Source organism: Ranitomeya variabilis, chromosome 5 (assembly GCF_051348905.1).
Source record: "Ranitomeya variabilis isolate aRanVar5 chromosome 5, aRanVar5.hap1, whole genome shotgun sequence".
Taxonomy (NCBI): domain Eukaryota; kingdom Metazoa; phylum Chordata; class Amphibia; order Anura; family Dendrobatidae; genus Ranitomeya; species Ranitomeya variabilis.
Window position 1 is genome coordinate 332,029,488 of NC_135236.1, and position 25,910 is coordinate 332,055,397.

At 42.5% G+C, this 25,910-nt stretch overlaps 2 protein-coding genes across 3 annotated transcripts in view; one reads left to right on the top strand and one right to left on the bottom strand.

The window, feature by feature from the left end:
- The window catches only part of CCDC146 (coiled-coil domain containing 146), a 185,902-nt gene that overhangs the window by 107,034 nt on the left and 52,958 nt on the right, over positions 1 to 25,910 (bottom strand). The window lies entirely within an intron of this gene.
- On the top strand, positions 1,715 to 25,109 carry FGL2 (fibrinogen like 2). The gene is made up of 2 exons (XM_077264719.1): positions 1,715 to 2,396; positions 22,897 to 25,109. Exons 1-2 carry the CDS (start codon positions 1,835 to 1,837, stop codon positions 23,601 to 23,603), a joined length of 1,269 nt encoding a protein of 422 aa, XP_077120834.1. The 5' UTR covers positions 1,715 to 1,834; the 3' UTR covers positions 23,604 to 25,109.

Genomic DNA, 25,910 nt, shown 5'->3' on the forward strand with positions numbered 1-25,910 from the left:
TATTTAGTGGTGCTTCTACTTTAGAGGTGGAAAGGCTGAATTCTTCTTGTGAATTTCTTTTCATATTGTAGCAAATGGGCCATTATCATAAGTTGGATGTGAATGGTTGAGGATAATTAGGTGAACAGTGTGAGTCTTCTTTCTATCTATATATTTAATTTCCCAGAGGAGTATTGCATGGCCTATAAGCCTCCTCACACTGGCATGCCAGGCTTGGCATGTGACTCTCCACGAGGAGAAATGTTACCCCTTAGTCCTCAGTCTTCTTTCTATAAATGAAGGGAGGCTACAATCAGGATGAGCGGCTGAACAGTAACTGATAACCCATACATTCAAAATGAATAGGCCACAATCTTTGCCTAGTATTATTTATGACAAATAAATAATAATTTAAAAAAAGTTGAAGTGTTCCGTTAGAAGGAATATAGAATTGACATGTCATAACAAACATGAAAAATACTAATATCTAATAAGCATGTTTAGAAGCATGTAAAATGGCCCCAAATTTATTGTGCCATTTATGCTAGACCAGGGGTGGATAATCTTTTCTGATCTAGTGGTCACACTCTCAGATAAAAAAAAAATCCCAAGGGCCTCAAGAATTTTTCTTAAAAAAGGCCATTACTTTCTGAGACATTTATCTATGGCATGTCAAAACTATATTTTATAAATGTACCGTATATTATGTACAGATTCCACTTCTAGGACTCCCAGCTATAGATGGGTGAACCTCTGGCCTTTCAGAGAGTTGCGGCTCCCATGCTGTCAGATGAATAAATTCAATAAATTACAATATAAATAGCCTTACTCATGCATGGCCACCTCTCCATATGCATGGACACTTCACCACCTTATCTACTCCTTTCAGCAGCCACCAGCCACAGGCTAGCATATCTGTAACCAGATGTTTTGCATTTCACAGAATCTTTCTCACAGGCTACAATTGGTCCTCAGGCCACAAGTGGTCCTGTGTGACACATTGTACCAGATAGGAGGGGGTAGCAGTAAGGAGCAGCTGCTGTCACACTGAATTACAGGTGTACTAAAGATAATAGAACTGCCCTGGGCACCTCATCTTTATAGTTTATGAGGGCAGAGACAGTACATTTGTTTACCTCCCCGAAGTACCCCTTGAAGAGCCGCATGTTTTTATTGTGCACTGGCACTTTGTTGTTGTATTTATACATTCATGTTTTTGCACTCTGCACTTTCTTTGACTACTATATTTATAGATAGGGATATCAAGAACCAAGCACTTTTTGTTCCTTCACAATGTCTATGGGATCTTCAATATGATTAATTATTTAGTCTCGGTCACTCTTTACTATACTATACATTTACATTATAATTTTTGCACTGTATTCCTCCACCTTCATTTATTTTATCTTGTCTGTTTTGTCATATACGGTTTTAATGTATGTGTCTTGTCCACTTTGTTTAATTTAAAGATTATATTATAATATTACATTATCGGTCTTGTGTTGGATTTGTGTAGGTGTTATTATTTGTGTCTTCCTAATACCACCCTAATATATCTATTGTAAAGAAATAGAACCAAATGTGAAAGTAACATTTCACAATTCTTATTCCACTTTTATCATTTCACTTTTACTTTACTGCTGCTCGGCAATCTATTCTCAGCTGCTGTCCAAAATAGAAAAAAAAAATTTTTTTTCCCTCTATCACGTTGTCAGGAAGTTCTCGTTTGCGTCTATCTGACAATATTTTGTAAGAGCTCCCACCCATTTCTGAGAACAGTGAATGCTCCTTGTTGCAGCACAGACACGGGTCCTATATAAACTGAGCTGAGGCTCTTGCTCCATTCTTCGCAGTTATGAAGTCTCTATTGTGTCTGATAACCTTCGCAGCCTTGTCAGCATGGCAGGCCGGTGCAGAACAAGAGAATGTTCCAGGAGGAAACCCTGGCAATGCCTGTCCTATAAAAATGAAGAATGGGGGTAAATGTGATGAAGACGGGAACTGCCCCTACCAGATAACTTTGCCTCCTATGACAATTCAGTTACCTAAGCAGTGGCAGCTTCTTGAAAAAACACTGAAGGAAGTACAGAGCCTTAAAGAAATGGTTAATAACCTTAAGAAATCATGTCAAGACTGCAAACTGCAAGCAGATGAGACCACAGAGAAGGAGAACACAGAGGTCCCCGATGGAGGAGGGCAGGTGAATGAAATGCAAGATCTGCAGTCTAAGATGAAGAAAATGTCCATAAGTCTGAAGAATGCACGATCTCAGATTACCAACCTGCAGGATCAGATGGAGAAGATGAGCATGAACAATGTGGACGATTACATTGACAGGAAGATGGCAAACCTGTCATTCACATTCGACAATGTGAACAAGTGTTCCGACAACTGCCAAGCCAAGGAAGGAATCAGAGGTAAGTCTTCTTTTTATTATTCTCTCTTGTGTATCAGTGTTACTATAAGGTTTTCTACTATACTGGTGTTTAATATGTATAGTTTTCTCCCCAAAAACAATAGAAACAAGCCAACTGCACTAGCAGATGTTTTTGGCAGATGATATAATTAGGCAAATAAGCCAAAGTGATATTTGCATTCTTTTCCACATGAAGTGATGAACTTTTCCTACATTCTAATCCTTACACACACTAAGATACTGCACATGCCTAAACAAGACTCTAGTAATAATTGTAGACGAATACCAGAATACAAAACAAGAAAGTAAAAACACATTTCAGATACATGGCTTGGCATCGGTGTTTTTAAAGAACGTTTACTCCTGGCACCGAAGGAACAAACAACGGGAAACTTCAGATTTACAAAAGCCAATAATAAGGACTACTTTAGTTTAAGAAAACATTTCTGTTCCAAGGGCTCCGTTCCTGATACGTTCTGTCTCTACAAGTCTCTTCTAGTTTGTAACCTGTTGTTCTCCTAAAAAGAAACCTTTATTTGGAAATATCTGGGAACTAAGAGGTGACTTTAATGATGTGATAAAACTAAACTTGAAAACTAGATGAATTTAAAAAACAACAACAGAGAAACAGGTGCATGTACGAGTTGGGATCTGCTAGTTTTGGACAAAAATGTTTTCCACCAGATAGATTTGGCATCTGATTTTAGTAAGTGAGAGCAGAGCTTGCTGAGTTCAAAACAACTTCCTAGGGGCTCGTTAAAGCTAAAGTGATCTTCACATTTAGAGGCAGATAGATCGGTGAGAATAGAAACAAATGTGGAATATCATACAATGCAGAAATGTATATCGTCATATGTGCTGCAGTTTTAAAGCTGTCAAAGGGGCGTTACTGGCTATAACCTAACCATAACCATTCGAGTTAAAGTTAATCTTCCATTCTAATGCACTTTAACTGTGTTCCCAGGGACCTATAGCCCATCAACGCATGATCAGATAGGGTCTGGAAGCCATGCCGATGTACATAATTAAAGGGACAGGCTGTAGTAGCAGGCTCAAGAACCAAATGAGCAGCCCATTGTTCCAGTGTAACCAAAGAAAGCACGAGAGAGCTGAAGGTCCACGATTCCACTGATTAGCAAGGTCTCAGCTGTCAGATCAACACCAATGAAGCAATGATGGTCTAGCCTGAGCATAGGCAATCAATTTTTAGATACCAGAAACCCCAATGAACATTGTAAATAAAATTAGTTTAAGGGTATGTGCCCACGGTCCGTAATCACGGCGCTTTGGACGGAGCGGAAAACTCGCTCCGCCCAAAGCGCCACCCCTTCTGTACGCGCGGTGATTCCTGAAATGTTCATTGCACACATCCGGAATCTCTGCACCCCATACATAGGGCCCTGTGATTTACCTTGGGGGGGCGCAGCGTCGCCGCAAGGTAAACAGACATGCTGCATTCTAAAAAGACGCACCGCATGTCCGGAAACGCAGGGCCGCCGGGTGCGTGTTCGCATGCATAGTGGAGACGGGGTTTCATAAAATCCCCTCCACTATGCTGTAACATCTGGACGCTGCGGGTTGAACGCTGTGGCTGTACGCAGCGTTCACTCCGCAGCTAATCCAGATGTAATCCTGAACGTGGACACATACCCTAAAGGAACTTGTCATCAGGTTTTTATACTCCAAACCAATGCCATCTGTGAAAAGGCACTGTAATGCTGGCTACATGAATACCTTTATTTTAGAAGTATAGTCTTACATTTTAGGAAATTTTCTTCCCAGAGTGGGAAAAAGGCAGCAGAGTTGCAAATGCAATGCCCAACTACTGCACTTGTGGCTCATTGCATCACAATTCAACAACAAATTTCTCTAAAACACAAAGTCAGATTTCTAAGAAAAAAGTATGGATGTATTCAGCATTACAGAGCCTTTATATAGATGGCATTAGTTTGGGGCATAAAAACCTTATGACTAGTTCCCTTTAAAGAGAACCTGTCACCATGAAAATGCAGTCAGGAAATTATTGAGCTGATAGAGCTGAGGAGACTGATATATATAATTGTACAAAAAAAAAATCCGTATAACCTGTGTTTTATTCATTTATCCCTTGGCTCTTTCTGGGATTTTGTGTTCAGTGGGCGGTCCATTAAGTGACTGACAGTTCTCCCAGAGGCAGACCTTCACCGATCAGCAAGGTATCACCTATTCTTAGGAAAGGTGATAGCTTTTAATATTCTGAATGACCTGTAAGTAGATTATATAGTAATATAACTGATGTTTAAACATTGTATATCCCATGAAGCACAGCCTACAATGTTACATGGCTGCATGGTTAAACCTAGAATAAACTAATGATGATAAAGGGGACATAGCATTTTGCCAAAAAATTAACTTCACCGGCCTTCTGGAACAGAAAACATCTACGGGTCTATTCAGCAAAGTTCTTTCGCTAGAAAACTTTGAAAAGTCACAAATTTTTGTGCAACGTACAGGGGCAAAAAATGTTACAACTTTTGACGTTTTCAAGCAGGTTAGCTAAAATGGGTGAAGCTGGTGAGGAGCCAGGACGGGAGAGGACATGGCTATGCTTCATGTCAAATTTGTCAATAGTGTCGACGTTTCATATGACAGAAATGTTACTCCAGTCCTTGGAGTCTGGCGAGGTGCCACTATTAAGATAACCCAAATTCATTAGGTTTTGTGCGCCTCTTAATGAATTCAGTGACTCTTATTCCAGCAAGGCCGATTCATTAATACTGGTGTATAAAACGCCTGACTTAATGAAGGGGCTATAGTCTGCAGTGAGAAGTACATTCATACCAGTAAAATAATATAAATCAACGAAAACATGATACGGAATAACATTTCTATGTGAGGTCACCTCACTAGTGCGTGTTCACACACAGTAAGTACACGCTATACTTCCCATGTTATCCCAGTGTTTCCTAAAGGAGATCAGGATGACATATTAATGTTTATATGTATGGGACATAAGGTTCAGTTCACTTCTGTCACTTCCTTTAGCCACTTAACCAAAGATGGATAGCTGCATCTATAATACTTTATCTCCTAGGAACATCTGGAAAATTAAATGTCCGGGAAATTAACCAATACATAAAAGAGGAAACCAATGTGCTGTGACATTATCCACCCTTCCTTCGTGGCAAGCCAAGTCTTGGGCTTAGTGATCTTCTTTCCTAGCTAATGTCTACTTTGTCTACCAGAAAACCTTTTTTGAAATTGTTCACGTTAAATGTGAGATCCAAATAAGAGAAGATATCTGAAGTGTCAGTCTCCCAATAATAACAAATGCTGACATCAGTGTATTTTGGAAAGCTCTCCTGCAATTAATAGTCTCTACGACGGGGAAAAATAAAATCTAATTCTCTAGGTGACGTAACCACATGGGTCACGAGAATCTACAGAGGTTAAGAGTCATGGAAAGAATGTTCTAGAAATTAGTGGGGTGCAGTAAAATAAAAAGGGCTTATATTTTCCTTGGCTGCTAGGCCAATTTGAATTACAAAAAAAATGGCTAGAATTGGCTGTGCTTTAAATTGTATTCCTCTAAAACCAAGTTGTGTGAAAATTATCTCTTGAAAAAGATCTGTCAGCTCTCATTCCTGTCTCAAGACATGCATGTCTAGCATTCTTTCTAGAAATGTATAAGTAAACTGACAACAGGGTGTTTTCATTGCCCTTAATAACCTCTTACCAACATCTGCCATACATAGCAGTGGGTGTATGGAGCGGGCTCGGGGGCTGTGCCTGTTATAGCTGCCAGATAATGGCTGTGTGTCACAGCCAGGATCTGACTCTAATAACAACAGGTGAAGCGGAGCACCGCCCCTGACTATTAACTGTCAATCTCTTAACAAAATGCTGGCATTGGGGCACATCAATCTATACGCCCATTGGAAGACTTGTGATATGATCACAGATAGCCAATGGGTTGCTATGGCAGCCGCGGTTCTGCTGAAGACTTCTGTGCTTGCCATCACAAAGATGCATTGAGACCCAGCCTATAGCTGCGCTTCAAAGGAGAGTGTGATTTTTGCTCGATACAGAAATACTACGACATTGCTGTATACGGCAAAAGCAATCAGACGATTGCAGGTTGCAGTCCCATCATGAGACTAATAAATACAGTAAAAATGTTTTATAAAGTAGGGAAAAAGACAAACAAAAGTACATTTCACCCCACTTTTCCACCACATTTTTAATAAAGCTGTAAAAAAAGTAGACATGTGGTATAATCGCATCCAGAAAAGTTAGAACTATCAAAATATAAAATTAGTTAACCTGATCTGTATTCACTGTAAACAGAAAAAAAATAGAAATACCAAAATTTCATTATTTTTATTTGGTTACCACATCGCCACAAAAAAAAAATGCAGTAAGAAGCAATCAAAATGTGGCATATCTATCTCAAAATGGTCTCTCAGAAAACAAGATCTCACACAGCTCTATTGCCCAAACAATGAACACGTTAGGGGTAGAGATGGGCGAACCCGAACAGTAAAGTTCGGCGTCCAGACCGAACACCGAATACGGACTTCACCAGGAAGTCTGTGTTACTGTTCAGGTTCAGCTCCCCACACGAGAGCTCGGCAAACACTGCTACTGATCGGCGGTAAAATCATTACCACTGGTCAGACTGCCCCGGTTCCCATGCTGTCAAATGAGAGCGCGAGTACGCAGCCGTGATTGGATGTATAAAGTTTACCTCCAGTCACTGGTGTCAACGGATGGGACTACTGTTTCCATCAGCCGACGCCTGCTGTCGCTAATAACAGTGAGAAAAGGAGCGGCTGATGGGAGTATTCATCAGCCGATGCCTGTGCTGTAAATAAATAATTAAAAAAAACTGCAACCCTCAGCTGTCAGCAATAGCAAGGCTGATTATCAAGAATAGAGGGGTCCCCACGCTGTTTTTTTTTTACTTATTTAAATAAATCATCTGAAACCACATTCAAAGGCACACCATGCAATCGCACCACTTGCTCAACAAACAACCTACAAAGTATTTCAGCATTAGGCAATCCCGCCAAAGGTACAAAAAGCGCCTGTTTACTGAATCTATCCACCACCACCCAGACCACAGTTTTGCCATTGAAAGGAGGGAGATCAGTGATAAAGTCCATGGAAAAATGAGTCCAAGGTCTATCCAGAATTGGCAATGGCATCAATTCCCCGGCTGGCTGGTTATGACAGATTTTAGCATGGGCACAAGATTCACAGGAAGAAACGAACAGGGCAACATCAGAAGCCATAGAGGGCCACCAAAACAGCATAGCAATAGCTCTATTAGTGGCAGAGATTCCAGGATGCCCACTAAGAGCAGAATCGTGGAACTCCTGGAGCACCCTCACCGGTACTGACGTGGGACAAAGAGCTTGTCAGGCAAAGACAGAGAAGCAAGAGACTGAGCCTCACGAATCTCCCACTCCAATTCTGAGGACACTGCTGCCACGACCACCACGTGCTGAAGAATGGAGGAAGGAGGTTCAGGAAGTGATATTGGATCCAAGCTGCGAGATAAGGCATCCACCTTGACATTATTGGAACCAGGCCGAAAAGTGATAGAAAAATTAAAGCGTGAAAAAAAAGTGACCACCTCGCCTTTCAGGGAGTCAAACGTTTGGCTGACTCAATATAAGACAGATTCTTGTGGTCCGTAATCACAGTGATCCGATGAACAGCCCCCTCCAAAAAGTGCCTCCATTCTTCAAAGGCCAACTTGATAGTTAAAAGCTCCCGATTCCCAACATCGTAATTTCTCTCAGCAGGAGAGAATTTTTTCAAGGAGAAGGCATAGGGCCTCAGGTTAATCAAAGTGGCGGGTCCTTGGGATAACATCGCCCCCACCACCACCTCCAACATGTCCAACTCAACGATGAATGGTTCAGACAGATCAGGCTGGACCAAAACAGGGGCAGGTATAAAGCATTCCTTTAATAAAGCAAACGCCTCTACAGCCGGAGCTGACCAGCTGAGATCAGCCCCCTTACGAGTCAGATCAGTGAGGGGCTTGACCACTCGTAAAAACCCCTTAATGAATTTCCTATAATAGTTTGCAAACCCCAGAAAACGTTGAAGTCTCTGAGTTGCACCCAATCCACAATGGCCCGTACCTTCCCAGGGTCCATGCAAAACCCCTTGTCAGACAGAAAGAACCCCAGAAAGGACAATTCTTGGACAAAAATGTGCATTTTTCAGGTTTCGCAAGAGTGAGTTCTCCCATAATCTCTGGAGAACTGCACGTAGATGATCTATGTGAACTTGTTTGTTAGATGAAAACACAAGGATATCATCTACATATACCACCATAAAGCACCCAATAAAATTCAGAAAATACATGGTTGATAAAATTCTGAAAAACAGCTGGCGCATTAGTGAGACCAAAGGGCATAACCAAATTCTCAAATAACCCTTCAGAAGTGAGAAATGCTGTTTTCCACTCATTCTCCTCCCGAACACAGATTAGATTATATGCTCCCTTGAGGTCCAATTTAGAAAACCATATGGTCCCCAACTACTGATTGTACAAATCAGGGATGAGCGAGAGGGGATTTCTCACTGTGATCTTATTTAATTCCCAAAAATCGAGGCACGGGTGCAAACCACCATCTTTCTTTTTTACAAAAAATAATCCAGCCGCCACAGGAGAGACGGAGGGACAGATGTGGCCTTTACGTAGGCTTTCAGAAATATACTCCTTCATAGCGGTTTGCTCCAGGCCAGAGAGGTTGTACAAACGGGCCTTGGGCAATTTAGCACCCGGAACCAGATTAATAGTACAGTCAAAAGGGAAGTGTGGTGGTAAGATCTCGGCCTCCTTTTTTTGGAAAAAAACATCCTCAAAATCCTTCAGGTACTCCGGAATACCTTCCAGATTAATGGATTACACAAGTACACTTAGGCAATTTTTGACACAATTAGGACCCCATTTTACAATGTCCCGAGATTCCCAATCTATCACAGGGTTATGTAACTGTAACCAAGTGAACCCCAACCCCAGTGCCGCAGGCAGATTGTCCAGAACAAAACATGAAATACGTTCCTGGTGCAAGGAACCCACTAAAAGGAGAAACTCCTCCGAGACAAATTTAATGACATTCTTAGCCAGCGGTGTTTTGTCAATGGCAACAATATGAATAGGAGTCTCCAGCCTAGCTGTTCCTAACTTACACTTGGTCACCAAGTCAGAGTCAATAAAGTTCATGGATGACCCGCAGTCCACAAAAGCAGAAGTGGTCGTGAAGCCACTCCCACAACTAAGTTCCACTTCCAACAATACTTTACAGAATGAGGAAAAAGGTACCTGAGAGTCTGTGTGACCTCCACGACAATCACCCAGACTCAGCCGCTGGTTAGTCGGTGGGCAGGAGGAACAGTCCTTTTTCCAATGTCCAGGATCTCTGCAGTAAAAACACAGCTTTCTTTCACGTCGCCATCTCCTCTCCCTCTCCTTGAGGTTGGTGGCCCCTACCTCCATAGGTGCAGACGGTGGCAAAACAAGAGGATTAGCAGGGAGCAACGGAACCTCTTGCTGTGTAACACCTCTCTCCCGCAGCCTCCGATCCATACGGATAGCCTGAGTCATAGCCTCCTCCAATGAGCTAGGTGGTGGATGGAGAGCAAGAGCATCCTTCAGGTGATCCAACAGTCCTCTCCTGAACTGACATCTCAGTGCTGAGTCATCCCAGGACACCTCAGTGGACTATAGACGGAACTCGGAACCATTCAGCCAAGAGCTTACCGTGAAAGAGACTCATGATTGTGTCCTCTGTCACTCTGACCCAGTCAGGCTCGTCAAAAATAAGTCCTAGGGCCTCAAAGAACCTATCCACAGACATACGTTGAGGGGCAGAAGTAGGTAAAGAGAGAGCCCACAATTGAGATCCCTCCCGAAGTAAGGAAATGATTATCCCGACTCGCTGACTCTCATCTCCAGAAGATCGGGGTCTAAGAGAAAACAATAGCTTGAGACTCTCCTTAAACGTACGGAACTTCTCCTTTTCCCGGAGAAGGTATCTGGGAGTCTGACCGTAGGTTCAGGAGAGTGCAATGAGACATCAACAGTGTCAGAAAACTCTCTTTGCAGGTGGTTATGAGACGTGGCCAAGGCCCTATGTTCCACAGACAGATTCTGCATCATTTGTGTCAAACTAGTCATTTGATCCGCCAAGGTATGGAGCGGATCCATAGAAAGCAGAGCAAAGAAAAAAAATGTCTGTTTCTGGTCAGTTATAATGTCACACTGCTGCAATGCAGGTAGGTGCAGACTCCACTAGATGGCTGTAGATTGGAACCAGGACTTCACGTAAACAGAGCTGACCTGCAGCAGCAGTGAGGTTACCACAGGTGGCAGCAGAATAGTCAAACAAGCCAGGTCAAATCCTAAACTGTAGTGTAGTACCAAAGGAATAAGCAAACTCATGGTCAGAGACAAGCCAGGGAGTCAGTAACAGTCAGGACCGGATAAGCCAAAAGACAGAAGCAGGTCAGGATACAAGCATAGTCAAAACCAGGGAGTCAGCACACTAAAAGGAAACACGAAGTCAAGACGAGAATAGGGGAAAACAGAGACACTGATTCAGACAGCAAATGCAGCAGGACAAATCGGAGCAATCAGAGTCAGCTACAGCAGCACTAGGCAAAAACTATAACTGACATCGCCTGCAGGAAACAGCGGCGATAAATAGCCAACTGTTGTGAATTCCGTTCTTGTGACGGTACTTTTGTGAATTCTGCCCTTGGGCTCCCTCTGGTGGGTTCGAGTGGTATTGCTGCTCCTTGAGTTTTACTGTAGCAGCTGCCTTCACTTATCGTCTCGCCTAGCCTTGCTATTTAACTTGGCTCTGGCCTTCAGTTCATGCCAGCTGTCAATGTTTCAGGGTTGGAGTCAGCTTTCTCCTTGGATATTTCTCATGGCCTGTCCATTTCAGCAAAAGATAAGTTCTTGCTAGTTCTTGTTAGTCCATTTGCTTAGGACTTTATTGCTCAGCTCATGTTATGTTTCCTTTTGTCCAGCTTGTCATTATGATATATTCAGGCTAGCTGGAAGCTCTGGGGAAGCAGATTTGCCCCTCCACACCGTGAGTCGGTGTGGAGATCATTTTTGTAAACTCTGCGTGGATTTTTAGTTTTTAATACTGACCGCACAGTATCCTTTCCTATTTCTGTCTATCTAGATTAGAAATTGGCCTCCTTTGCTAAAATCTGTTTTCATTTCTGTGTATGTCATTTCCCTCTCCACTCACAGTCAATATATGTGGGGGGGGCTATCTTTCCTTTTGGGAATTTCTCTGAGGCAAGATAGTTTTCTGTTTCCATCTTTAGGGGTAGCTAGTTCTTAGGCCGTGACGAGGCGTCTAGGGAGAGTTAGGAACGTCCCACGGCTATTTCTAGTGTTGGTGTTAGGAGTAGGGTTTGCGGTCAGTAAAGTTACCACCTCCTCAGAGCTTGTCCCATGTTTCCTTTTAACCACCAGGTCATATCAGTGTTGCTCCTTAACCACCAGGTCATAACAGTACAGCTGGCCCGCAATGTGTTGAATGCATCTCAAAAGAGGGAAAAGAAAGTTCTGAGTCATTTTTTTTTTTTCCTTTGCAGTTTGTTTTGTCTTTTTTTTCCCCTTAATCTTTGGGTGGTTCAGGATTCTGGTGCTGACATGGAGGTTCAGGGTCTGTCCTTGCGGGTGGATCAACTCGCGGCAAGGGTACAGAGTATCCAAGATTATGTTGTCCAGACTCCGGTTTTAGAGCCTAGAATTCCTATTCCTGATTTGTTTGCCGGGAATAGATCTAAATTTTTGAACTTTAAAAATAATTGCAGATTGTTTTTTGCTCTGAGACCCCGTTCCTCTGGTGACCCCATTCAGCAGGTGAAGATTGTCATTTCTCTGCTGCGTGGTGACCCGCAGGACTGGGCATTCTCTCTTGAGCCAGGAAATCCTGCATTACTCAATGTAGACACATTTTTTCAGGCGCTCGGATTGCTGTATGACGAACCTAATTCTGTGGACCAGGCAGAAAAGACCTTGCTGGCTCTGTGTCAGGGTCAGGAAGCAGCAGAAGTATATTGCCAGAAATTTAGAAAGTGGTCTGTGCTCACAAAATGGAATGAGTATGCCCTGGCAGCGATTTTCAGAAAGGGTCTTTCTGAAGCCCTTAAAGATGTTATGGTGGGGTTCCCCACGCCTGCTGGTTTGAACGAATCAATGTCTTTGACCATTCAGATTGATCGACGCTTGCGTGAGCGCAAGGTGGTGCACCATATGGCAGTGTCCTCTGAGCAGAGTCCTGAGCCTATACAATGTGATAGGATTTTCACTAGAGCAGAACGGCAGAAATTCAGACGTCAGAATGGGCTGTGTTTTTACTGTGGTGACTCTACTCATGCTATTTCTGACTGTCCGAAGCATACTGAGAGGGTCGCTAGGTCTGTTACCATTAGTACTGTGCAGCCTACATTTCTCTTGTCTATCACTCTGATTTGCTCATTGTCGTCCTTTTCTGTTATGGCATTTGTGGATTCAGGAGCTGCCCTGAACTTAATGGACTTAGAATTTGCCAAACGCTGTGGTTTTTCCTTGGAGCCTTTGCAGAGCCCTATTCCCTTAAGGGGGATTGATGCCACACCATTGGCCAGGAATAAACCTCAGTACTGGACACAGTTGACCATGTACATGGCTCCAGCATATCAGGAAAATATTCGCTTTTTGGTGTTGCATAATTTGCAAGATGTTGTTGTGCTGGGTTTTCCATGGTTACAGGTACATAATCCAGTGCTGGATTGGAAATCTATGTCTGTGACTAGTTGGGGTTGTCAAGGGATACATAGTGATGTTCCTTTAATGTCGATTTCTTCTTCCCCTTCTTCTGAAATTCCTGAGTTTTTGTCGGATTTTCAGGATATATTTGATGAGCCCAAATCCAGTTCCCTACCTCCTCATAGGGACTGTGATTGTGCTATTAATTTGATTCCTGGCTGTAAGTTCCCTAAGGGCCGACTTTTCAATCTGTCTGTGCCAGAGCATGCCGCTATGCGGAGTTATGTAAAGGAATCTTTTGAGAAGGGGCATATTCGCCCGTCTTCGTCACCGTTGGGAGCGGGGTTCTTTTTTGTTGCCAAGAAGGATGGCTCCCTGAGACCCTGTATAGATTATCGCCTTCTCAATAAGATCACGGTCAAATTCCAGTACCCTTTACCTTTGCTTTCTGATTTGTTTGCTCGGATTAAGGGGGCTAGTTGGTTTACCAAGATTGACCTTCGAGGGGCGTATAATCTTGGTCGCATTAAACAGGGTGATGAATGGAAAACAGCATTTAATACGCCCGAAGGCCATTTTGAATACCTTGTGATGCCGTTCGGGCTCTCTAATGCTCCATCTGTGTTTCAGTCCTTTATGCATCATATCTTCCGGAATTATCTGGATAAATTCATGATTGTATATTTGGATGATATTTTGTTTTTTTCCGATGACTGGGAGTCTCATGTGAAGCAGGTCAGGATGGTTTTTCAGGTCCTTCGTGCTAATGCGCTGTTTGTGAAGGGGTCTAAGTGCCTCTTTGGAGTTCAGAAGGTTTCTTTTTTGGGTTTCATTTTTTCTCCCTCTGCTATTGAAATGGACCCTGTTAAGGTCCAGGCCATTCATAATTGGACTCAACCCACGTCTGTGAAGAGCCTTCAGAAATTTTTGGGCTTTGCTAATTTTTATCGCCGCTTCATTGCTAATTTTTCCAGTGTGGTTAAGCCTCTGACCGATTTGACGAAGAAAGGTGCTGATGTGGTGAATTGGTCCTCTGCGGCTGTTGAGGCCTTTCAGGAGCTTAAACGTCATTTTACTTCTGCCCCTGTGTTGCGTCAGCCAGATGTTTCTCTCCCTTTTCAGGTTGAGGTTGACGCTTCTGAGATTGGGGCAGGGACTGTTTTGTCTCAGAGAAGTTCTGATGGCTCTTTGATGAAACCATGTGCTTTCTTCTCTAGAAAGTTTTCGCCTGCCGAGCGTAATTATGATGTCGGCAATCGGGAATTGTTGGCTATGAAGTGGGCATTTGAGGAGTGGCGACATTGGCTTGAGGGTGCCAAGCATCGCGTTGTGGTCTTGACTGATCATAAGAATTTGATTTACCTCGAGTCTGCCAAGCGGTTGAATCCTAGACAGGCTCGATGGTCTCTGTTTTTCTCCCGTTTTGATTTTGTGGTCTCGTATCTTCCGGGATCTAAGAATGTGAAGGCTGATGCCCTTTCTAGGAGTTTTTTGCCTGATTCTCCGGGAGTCCTTGAGCCGGCTGGTATTCTCAAGGAGGGGGTGATTCTTTCTGCCATCTCCCCTGATTTGCGGCGGGTGCTTCGGGAGTTTCAGGCGGATAAACCTGACCGCTGTCCAGTGGGGAAACTGTTTGTTCCAGATAGATGGACTAGCAGGGTAATTTCTGAGGTTCATTGCTCAGTGTTGGCTGGTCATCCTGGGATTTTTGGTACCAGAGATTTGGTTGCTAGGTCCTTTTGGTGGCCTTCCTTGTCAAGGGATGTGCATTCTTTTGTGCAGTCCTGTGGAACTTGTGCTCGGGCCAAGCCTTGCTGTTCCCGTCCCAGTGGGTTGCTTTTGCCCTTGTTTATACCTGAGAGGCCCTGGACGCATATTTCCATGGATTTTATTTCTGATCTTCCTGTTTCTCAGAAGATGTCTGTCATCTGGGTGGTTTGTGACCGGTTTTCTAAGATGGTCCATTTGGTGCCTTTGCCTAAGTTCCCTTCCTCCTCTGATTTGGTTCCATTATTTTTTCAGCATGTGGTTCGTTTGCATGGCATTCCGGAGAATATTGTGTCTGACAGAGGTTCCCAGTTTGTTTCTAGGTTTTGGCGGTCCTTTTGTGCTAGAATGGGCATTGATTTGTCTTTTTCTTCAGCATTTCATCCTCAGACAAACGGCCAAACGGAGCGAACCAATCAGACTTTGGAAACCTATTTGAGATGCTTTGTGTCTGCTGATCAGGATGATTGGGTGACCTTCTTGCCGTTGGCCAAGTTTGCCCTTAATAATCGGGCTAGTTCGGCTACCTTGGTTTCGCCTTTCTTTTGTAACTTTGGTTTTCATCCTCGTTTTTCTTCAGGGCAGGTTGAGCCTTCTGACTGTCCTGATGTGGATTCTGTGGTGGACAGGTTGCAGCAGATTTGGACTCATGTGGTGGACAATTTAACGTTGTCTCAGGAAAAGGCTCAACGTTTTGCTAACCGTCGTCGGTGTGTTGGTCCTCGGCTTCGTGTTGGGGATTTGGTCTGGTTGTCTTCTCGTCATGTTCCTATGAAGGTTTCTTCCCCTAAGTTCAAGCCTCGCTTCATTGGTCCTTATAAGATTTCTGAAATTATCAATCCGGTGTCTTTTCGTTTGGCCCTTCCAGCTTTTTTTTCCATTCATAATGTGTTCCATAGATCTTTGTTGCGGAGATATGTGGCGCCTATGGTTCCCTCCGTTGATCCTTCTGCTCCGGTGTTGGTTGAGGGGGAGTTGGAATATGTGGTGGAGAAGATTTTGGATTCTCGTTTTTCGAGGCGGAAGCTTCAGTATCTGGTCAAGTGGAAGGGTTATGGCCAGGAGGATAATTCTTGGGTTGCTGCCTCCGATGTCCATGCTGCCGATTTGGTTCGTGCTTTTCACTTGGCTCGTCCTGATTGGCCTGGGGGCTCTGGTGAGGGTTCGGTGACCCCTCCTCAAGGGGGGGTACTGTTGTGAATTCCGTTCTTGTGAACGGTACTTTTCTGAATTCTGCCCTTGGGCTCCCTCTGGTGGGTTCCAGTGGTATTGCTGCTCCTTGAGTTTTGCTGTAGCAGCTGCCTTCACTTATCGTCTCGCTTAGCCTTGCTATTTAACTTGGCTCTGGCCTTCAGTTCATGCCAGCTGTCAATGTTTCAGGGTTGGAGTCAGCTTTCTCCTTGGATATTTCTCATGGCCTGTCCATTTCAGCAAAAGATAAGTTCTTGCTAGTTCTTGTTAGTCCATTTGCTTAGGACTTTATTGCTCAGCTCATGTTATGTTTCCTTTTGTCCAGCTTGTCATTATGATATATTCAGGCTAGCTGGAAGCTCTGGGGAAGCAGATTTGCCCCTCCACACCGTGAGTCGGTTTGGAGATCACTTTTGTAAACTCTGCGTGGATTTTTAGTTTTTAATACTGACCGCACAGTATCCTTTCCTATTTCTGTCTATCTAGATTAGAAATTGGCCTCCTTTGCTAAAATCTGTTTTCATTTCTGTGTATGTCATTTCCCTCTCCACTCACAGTCAATATATGTGGGGGGGCTATCTTTCCTTTTGGGAATTTCTCTGAGGCAAGATAGTTTTCTGTTTCCATCTTTAGGGGTAGTTAGTTCTTAGGCCGTGACGAGGCGTCTAGGGAGAGTTAGGAACGTCCCACGGCTATTTCTAGTGTTGGTGTTAGGAGTAGGGTTTGCGGTCAGTAAAGTTACCACCTCCTCAGAGCTTGTCCCATGTTTCCTTTTAACCACCAGGTCATATCAGTGTTGCTCCTTAACCACCAGGTCATAACAGCCAACCTGAACCCAGACAGAGGCTGAGAAAGCTTAACTCTTGACATGACCAGTCCGTGAAAAATGGAAAACAGGACTCAAAACCCGGTCTGGATCATGACACTTGCTAAAGCAGACAGCTGGGGCTGGTATTCTCATGCTGGTCAGGAGCTATGGATATTGCCCCCTCCAGTCTTTAAATAGCAGCCCGCAGCTGCCCAGAAAAGGCAAATCTATTAGATTAGGTATAACAATTCTGATGCTTTGCCCGGCTCTTAATAATTTTCAACCTGGAGGGTGCTAAGATGCAACCGTCCAGGCTGAGAACCACAGGTGAATGAGCTGCTGCTAGCGCAGCATTAGTGACTAACAGTGACATCATCGAGGTTACCGCAGGTCACTGAGGCTGTGTTCCTAGCCGGGCCCCAGAACTGCAGTGACTTCTGTGAGATCAACACTGGCACAGTGAGAAAACGTCTCACAGTGCAGAGGCGAGTTCACCACAGCTCAAATTCATGGCAGTGGAATTCTCACTATGCTAGTGGCGATCTCATCGAAGGGAGGTCACTGTAGTTCAGAGTCCCGGCTGGGAATGCAAGCTCACTGACCTGCAGTAATAATAATTTAAAAAAACAGCATGGAAACCCCTGCTATTCTTGATAACCAGCCTGACAGCTGATGGTTGCAGTCCCCGGCTGTGAGTTTTGCCTGGCTGGTTATCAAAAATACAGGGAAACCCACGCCATTTTTTCTTTTTAAATGCTTTATTTATAGTGCAGGCACCGGCTGATGAATACTCCCATCAGCCGCTCCTGCTCTCACTATTATTAGCGGCAGGAGGCGTCGGCTGATGGGAGCAGTAGTCCCATCAGCCGACACCAGTGACCGGAGGTAAACTTTATACCTCCGATCAAAGATGTGCACTCACAATGTCATTTGACAGCGTGGGAATCACGGCTCTCTGACTGGCAGTAATGATTTTTCCACACAATCAGAGGCAGTGTTTGCTGCACTGTCTCGCACATGACAGTGCGGCAAACACTGGATGTTCAGGCCCCCCATTCAAGTGAATGGGGTCCAGGTTCGGGTACTGTTCTTGTACCCGAACCTGAACATTTTTTTAACTGGTCGACCAAACTTGTAGCGGTGGCAAGTGGGGTTCATATTTGTGGGGTTGATGTCACCTTTGTATTGTCCGGTGACATCAAGCCCATGGCTTAGTAATGGAGAGGCATCTATAAGACACCTATCCATTACTAATCCTATAGTTATATTGTACATAAACACACAGCAAGAATAAAGTCTTTTATCTGAAATAAAAACAAAACACAGTTTTCCGTTTTTTTATTTAAAAATGACAAAACACAGTTATACTCGACTAACACCCATTCCATTGAATCCCAAATCTCCTGTAATAAAACAAAAATAAAAAACAACAATATCCCTCACCTGTCCGATGTTCTGTCCCAGGCCGAAATCCATGTCTGGGGATTAATAGTTTTCAACCTGGACGGTGCTAAGATGCGACCACCCAGGCTGAGAACCACTGGCGAATGAGATGCTGTGAGAGCAACATCAGTGAATAGCGGTGACGTCATCATTACTGCAGGTCAGTGAGCTTGCATTCCCAGCCAGGACTCTGAACTACAGTGACCTCCCTTCGATGAGATCACCACTAGCATAGTGAGAATTCCAATGCCATGAATTTGAGCTGTGGTGAACTCGCCTCTGCACTGTGAGACGTTTTCTCACTGTGCCAGTGTTGATCTCACAGAAGTCACTGCAGTTCTGGGGCCCGGCTAGGAACACAGCCTCAGTGACCTGCGGTAACCTCGATGATGTCACTGTTAGTCACTAATGCTGCACTAGCAGCAGCTCATTCACCTGTGGTTCTCAGCCTGGACGGTTGCATCTTAGCACCCTCCAGGTTGAAAATTATTAAGAGCCGGGCAAAGCATCAGAATTGTTACATCTAATCTAATAGATTTGCCTTTTCTGGGCGGCTGCGGGCTGCTATTTAAAGACTGGAGGGGGCAATATCCATGGCCACTTACCAGCCTGAGAATACCAGCCCCCAGCTGTCTGCTTTAGAAAGGCTCATTGTCAAAAATAGGCATGGGACCCCATGCCATTTTGTTTTATTATTTAAATAATTTTAAAAAACAGCATGGGGACCCCTGCTATTCTTGATAAATATATAAAATACAGGGAAACCACGCAATTTTTTCTTTTTAAATGCTTTATTTATAGTGCAGGCACCGGCTGATGAATACTCCCATCAGCCGCTCCTGCTCTCACTATTATTAGCGGCAGGAGGCGTCGGCTGATGGGAGCAGTAGTCCCATCAGCCGACACCAGTGACCGGAGGTAAACTTTATACCTCCGATCAAAGATGTGCACTCACAATGTCATTTGACAGCGTGGGAATCACGGCTCTCTGACTGGCAGTAATGATTTTACCACGCAATCAGAGGCAGTGTTTGCTGCACTGTCTTGCACATGACAGTGCGGCAAACACTGGATGTTCAGGCCCCCCATTCAAGTGAATGGGGTCCAGGTTCGGGTACTGTTCTTGTACCCGAACCTGAACATTTCTTTAACTAGTCGACCAAACTCGAGGGATCCAAACATCCATGCGTCCGCCCATCTCTAGTTATGGGTCTCGTAAATTGAGACATAATCAAACAATTATTTTTAAAAAATTTAGATTTTTTTTCACCACTAAAATAATTACAAAACTGTATGCTTGGTAGTGTCTTAATTGTATTGGTGCGGAGAATCATATTGTCAGATAATTTTTACCACACAGCGTACGTTGTAAAAATAATTCCCAAAACACAATGTCCGAATTGCGTTTTTTTCACAGTGTCACAATTGGATTTTTTTTCCTGTCCTCCAGTACACTATGTGTTAAAATGAATAGTGTCATTCAAAAGTACAAGTCATCCTACAAAACCAAGTCCTCACACGTCTATGTGGACAGGAAAATAAAAAAGTTATGGCCCTTGGAAAAAGGGGAGCAAAAAGGAAACTGTCAATGTCAGGAAGGGGTTAAAAATGTGTTGCTCTATATATCCTACATGATTGGCAATAATTTCAGAATTGTGTTTTGCATTTTCACCAGTTTTCTATGTCTAATTTGCAATTGACTAGTGGGTGGAGACTAGCTGCTATGATCTTCCCTATACACAGCATAATGAGAATTATTCCTGCTATTCATTCCTTAATTAACACACAGAAACAAGAAGCAGTATGGAGGATATTAAACAGCAGTACTCAGCTGTGTAAATGTGAATGCAGCTCTGAGGTGAGGCAAAAAAACTTGTTAGAAAGCTCCACAAGACTCGTGACTTCCCCTGCCTGTTTTCTCACTCCGAATCTCAATCCTCCTCTCCATAGAGCATAAAAGGATGTGTAATCTGACACTTCGCTGTACTTGCAGAACATTTCATCTTGAGCAAGGCAGAGTTGAGTTTTATTTTTTAGAGTAAAGGTTCAAGGGGCAGGATGAGGGGGAAAAAGTGTCTCGTGGAGAATGAAATAGAATTTTCTGATAAGATACATTGCAAGGTTTTTATATTCGCACCTACAATTGAGTTATGAAAAGAGTATTGAATGTACAGTTCCCTTTGAAGCCAATGCAGAATATAGTGAAGTAACTTGCCCCTTCATGATTGCTACGGTGTCTTCAATACAAAAAGTGAAACTCATATTATATAGAGCCATTACAAACAGAGTGATCTATCATTTTTCAAGCTGGTGTTATAAAAAATTCTAATTTACTATTTCAAGAGTTTATTTCTGTTAATGTTGATGATTATGGCTTACAGCCAATGAAAACCCAAAAGTCATTATCTCAGTAAATTAGAATACTTTGTAACACCAGCTTGAAAAATTACACTGGTCAACAGCATTTTTGGTGCCAAAGATATTTCATCGAATTTAGGGTATTTTGGGGGTGCTGATTCTGAATATGTCATCAGTTTTGCCAGATTGGCTCAAGTTTTTGAGATTTTTGGTATCTTATTTATAGCACTTGTTGGTAAATGCGACGCATCATCTCATTAATTTCTTTGGATTAGTACTTGAACTGAGCAGTTCGCAATATAGTTTTGTGTTAGTGTTCTAAAAGTTTGTTCATAGCTTGATTTTTGCACTAACTTTATGTTGTTGTCTGTTTTCCAGTGAAAAGCATGAACTCATCAAGAAGAAGTTGTCTTAACGATCCAGACTCATTCTGTTACATTTGTGGTGAATACACACTGCCAAAGCATAGAAGAAACATGACAGACTTCGTAAAAAAAAGTGTATTTTGCCTATTTTGGGGTTATGCATGGGGACCAAGACAAGTTTTGGGCACCACACATAGTGTGCAAAGCATGTATCGAATTATTACGAAAATGGAGCAAAGGACAAAGAAAAAGCTTCAAATTTGGTGTTCCAATGGTGTGGAGAGAGCCAAAAAATCATCATGATGACTGTTATTTATGGTAAACACAGGTACAGGCACATCTTCACAATGAGGGACAGGCCTTCTTGCAGATTCCATGTTACTCCCATTTTCGTTTCTTATGCTTATTGAATCCTTGCACTTGCACTGCACAGAAATAACAGTCATCATGATGATTTTTTGGCTCTCTCCACACCATTGGAACACCAAATTTGAAGCTTTTTCTTTGTCCTTTGCTCCATTTTCGTAATAATTCGATACATGCTTTGCACACTATGTGTGGTGCCCAAAACTTGTCTTGGTCCCCAAGCATAACCCCAAAATAGGCAAAATACACTTTTTTTACGAAGTCTGTTATGTTTCTTCTATGTTTTGGCAGTGTGTATTCACCACAAATGTAACAGAATGAGTCTGGATCGTTAAGACAACTTCTTCTTGATGAGTTCATGCTTTTCACTGGAAAACAGACAACAACATAAAGTTAGTGCAAAAATCAAGCTATGAACAAACTTTTAGAACACTAATTAACACAAAACTATATTGAGAACTGCTCAGTTCAAGTACTAATCCAAAGAAATTAATGAGATGATGCGTCGCATTTACCAACAAGTGCTATAAATAAGATACCAAAAATCTCAAAAACTTGAGCCAATCTGGCAAAACTGATAGCATATTCAGAATCAGCACCCCAAAAATACCCCAAATTCATTAAAATATTTTGGACACCAGAAAAAAAAAATTTTTTTGTTGACCTGTGTTATAGATCACTCTGTAATGACTCTATACAATATGAGTTTCACTTTTTGTATTGAAGAACTGAAATATATAAATTTTTTGATGATATTCTAATTTTGTGAGAAACACCTGTATATATATTGGGATTGTTTGAAGATGGAGTGGATACCGACTTTCCCCTATTCATAGGTATCTCTCAAATCTTATTTCAATCACGTAAACCTCTTGCACTTCATTTGTCAGACGCACAACCTCCATCTATGGGACAACTACAACGAACGATAAATATAATCTGGTTGGAAAGAGGAATCTATCATAAACGTAACTTTGTTAGCAAATTTGAAAAGATACAGAGTCCTTGGCTGGATACTCCAATCTTCTAATGAGAGATAGAATAGTCTTCATTTTTCCTTGTTCTCCTACCTTCTACGAATTTTAGACTCCGGTATTCTAGAACTGCTCTGAAAATGAAAACGTTCCTCCTCTCTGGAATGTTGGGATTTGGGCTTAGGGTGGATTAAGGTATTGAAGTTGATTTACTTTGTCTATAATTTATACTATGGAATTATTATGTCATTCATGCTATTTGAAAGATGGAAAATCTGTATTTGAAGTTTTTAAATAAAAATTATTTGATTTTAAAAACAGTACACAGGCAAAAAGGAGAATAATATAGGAGATCCAGTTCTCCTATCTATTTTCACAGTATCGTCTATCATAACTAATAGTGGTTTTCATACAACTGCCTAATGTTTCCTTTTTATCCATTTCATTTCTAGACATACAGATTTTCTTCAAAGACTGTTCAGACTACTACAAGTTGGGCAAAAGACTAAATGGCATTTACCAAGTCATGCCAGATCCAAGGAATAAGACATTTGAAGTCTTCTGCGATATGGAATCCATGGGTGGAGGTTGGACGGTGGTGCAGAGGCGTGAAGATGGCCGCATAAGCTTCAATAGGACATGGGATGAATACAAAAATGGTTTTGGCAACCAGAGTGGAGAGTTTTGGTTGGGAAATGATAGGCTTCATCTCTTATCTAAAAGCAGTAACATGATACTCAGAATTGAACTTGAGGATTTTAAGGGGATGAAAGAATATGCCGTTTATGACCAGTTCTATGTGGCCAATGAATATCTTAAGTATAAATTGTCGGTCAATGGCTATAGTGGAACGGCTGGTGATGCGCTCCACTTCAGTAAACAGTACAACCATGACCAAAAATTTTTTACTACTCCAGACAAGGACAATGACAGGTATCCGTCTGGAAACTGTGGGGCTTACTATAGCTCTGGATGGTGGTTTGATGCATGCATGTCTGCAAATCTTAATGGGAAATACTATGAGAAAGAATACAAGGGAGTGCGGAATGGGATTTTCTGGGGTACATGGCAAGGTGTTTCTGAGGAGAACTTAAACAGTTTCAGGCAAGCTTTTAAGACTGCTAGGATGATGATCAGGCCAAAAGACTTTTCAACATAAAAGCCAACATGGTATGTGAGACACTGCTAAAGCATACGGTAAATGTAATCATATTTCTAGGAATTTTCTTTTCTACTATTTTCAAAGATCTTGAAAACTGAGAAAGTAATAAAATGGTTATGTACTAAGTGCTACCAGGGCTTCCTAGGGAAGGGGCTACTGTAACCATATGATATAAGGGGATACTGAGGCTCTTTCGTACACATGTTCACGCTGTGATGTCTACAAATTGGACCTTTGTGTAATACATGCCTTCGCACCTTAATCCCTTCCTGACACCCACCTTAAATGCAGGAAACTGTGCACAATTAAAGGACGGTGCTGGCGATAACTAGCAGGTGACAATCCACTGCCACAGCCCTAATAAGTAGTGTGGCATTATTAGACTACTGACTGCTTACTCCTATATAACTGTATAATAAATGTGACACCAGCATTGTGATAGTGCATACAAGTAGCTAACTCTCATGTGTCATCTATCTGTAAATATGGCGTCGTCTGAGCACAATCTACAGTTTCTAAGCTGCGTTATATTGGTAAGCTAAATGATTACATGGAAATAAATCTCATTGGAAACACTGTGGCCCACATGTCCTAGATCTGACGGATCTCCTACTGCAATGCAACTATGATCACTGAGACCCTGGTAACAATGTAAGCAAATCGATGACCAGAAATACTCAACGTCAGGGTCACAAATCAGCAATGGCTGATTTATGTTTCCTATAGACGAGACAAAAGAAGAAGCAACAAACTGTACACTGTACATAGGAAAGCGGTTTTACAATTGGAGGAGGCTGATGGACTAGGCTGGGCACATGCTCCTCCATCAGTCATCATTTTCGGAATAGGAGTGCTGCAATAACAAGCGTAGGAGGAGAACCTTCTAAAGCTTATGTATTATTATTGGAAATGAGTGGATCGCTTCGCACAACCCCGGTCCATGCTCCAGATCAGTGCTCTTTGTCCGTGGACAGTAGATGTGGAATACATTTCCTGAAATTCTGAGTTCATTGGTGAGGTGTTCGATTCGCTGGTCTGGTGTGATGTCATCTGTGCGCTGTGTGGTGATGATATGCCAGAAGGTCAAGAAATTCTCGTAGCTCCTGTCCACGGCCAAAGAGCACTGAACTAAACCATGAATCAGGGTTGTACAAAGCGATCCACTCATCTCTAATTTTCACGTCCTAACACATCTGTTCAAAAAAGATAATGCAGACAACCTCTTGAAATTAGAAAAAAGAATCTTCGCTATTACCTTCATCCAGACTCCTGTCCTGTTATACCTGAGTTTGCAATGACGAACAGAAGTGACTGATTGAGTCCGTAATGTCGGATGAGGGACATTATATTTATTGGCTGCAGGTACTTATACTCTGTATTTATGAAGAACGTGCTTGTTGTTAGATGGTTCTAAAGAGAATATATTTTATTATACTGTCTGTATATTGTAAATACGGCCTAAGAATGTTCTAGCAGCACAGAATAAATGGGAAATACAACATTACTTTTCGAGTCTTTCTTTCATGATAATAATGAAACTGCACATATTCTAGTTTTCCTTCCTACAATTCCTCGTGGTGAGGCAGTCAGAGGTTTTCACTTCCCATACTGGAATGCATGATATGCACTTCACTTAGGACTTTACCATTTTAGGGCTGAATGTTAATCTTGTAAAATATCAAAATAAACACGTGAGCGGGAGAAGTTTAAGTCATAATACCGGATAAAATATGATCCTTACACAGTACAGCTATGAAATAGTTCTGTTAGGAATCTGTCAACTTAAATAAGCATCTACAGACAATGAGCTATCTACTCCGCTTAGCAGGTATCGGCTCAATGATATTCACTCTTTCACCCTGTACAGGGGATATGCCCTCTGCAGGGGCTCTTGGGTTGTGTCCATAGAGTAGCTGTTGGCCTGTAGAGTGAGTTGAGGGAAAAACATGAACAAGCCTGGTCACAACCAGAGAACATAGACAAAATCAATCTTGCAGTAAAGAGACAGCCAAGTAAAAGTGAAGATGAACTGGCAGTGATGTCAGGCAGTGGGAATTTACGTAGTAGAGTCAAATCCAGATGGGCATCCATTGTCATTGTTTTATCAGCAAAATAAATGAGGAACAAAGCAAGGGCAGATACATAGCACCAGGATGGTTTAACAATACAAAAACCAGCCCTGACATGGTCGGCTCAGCAAAAAAATGAGTGCTCCCCATGGTCTGAGGGTCTATTGATCAGTGCACTGCCCAGCATGAGTGGAATCAGTGAATAAAGGGGTGTCGTAGGACAGAGGAGACGTCC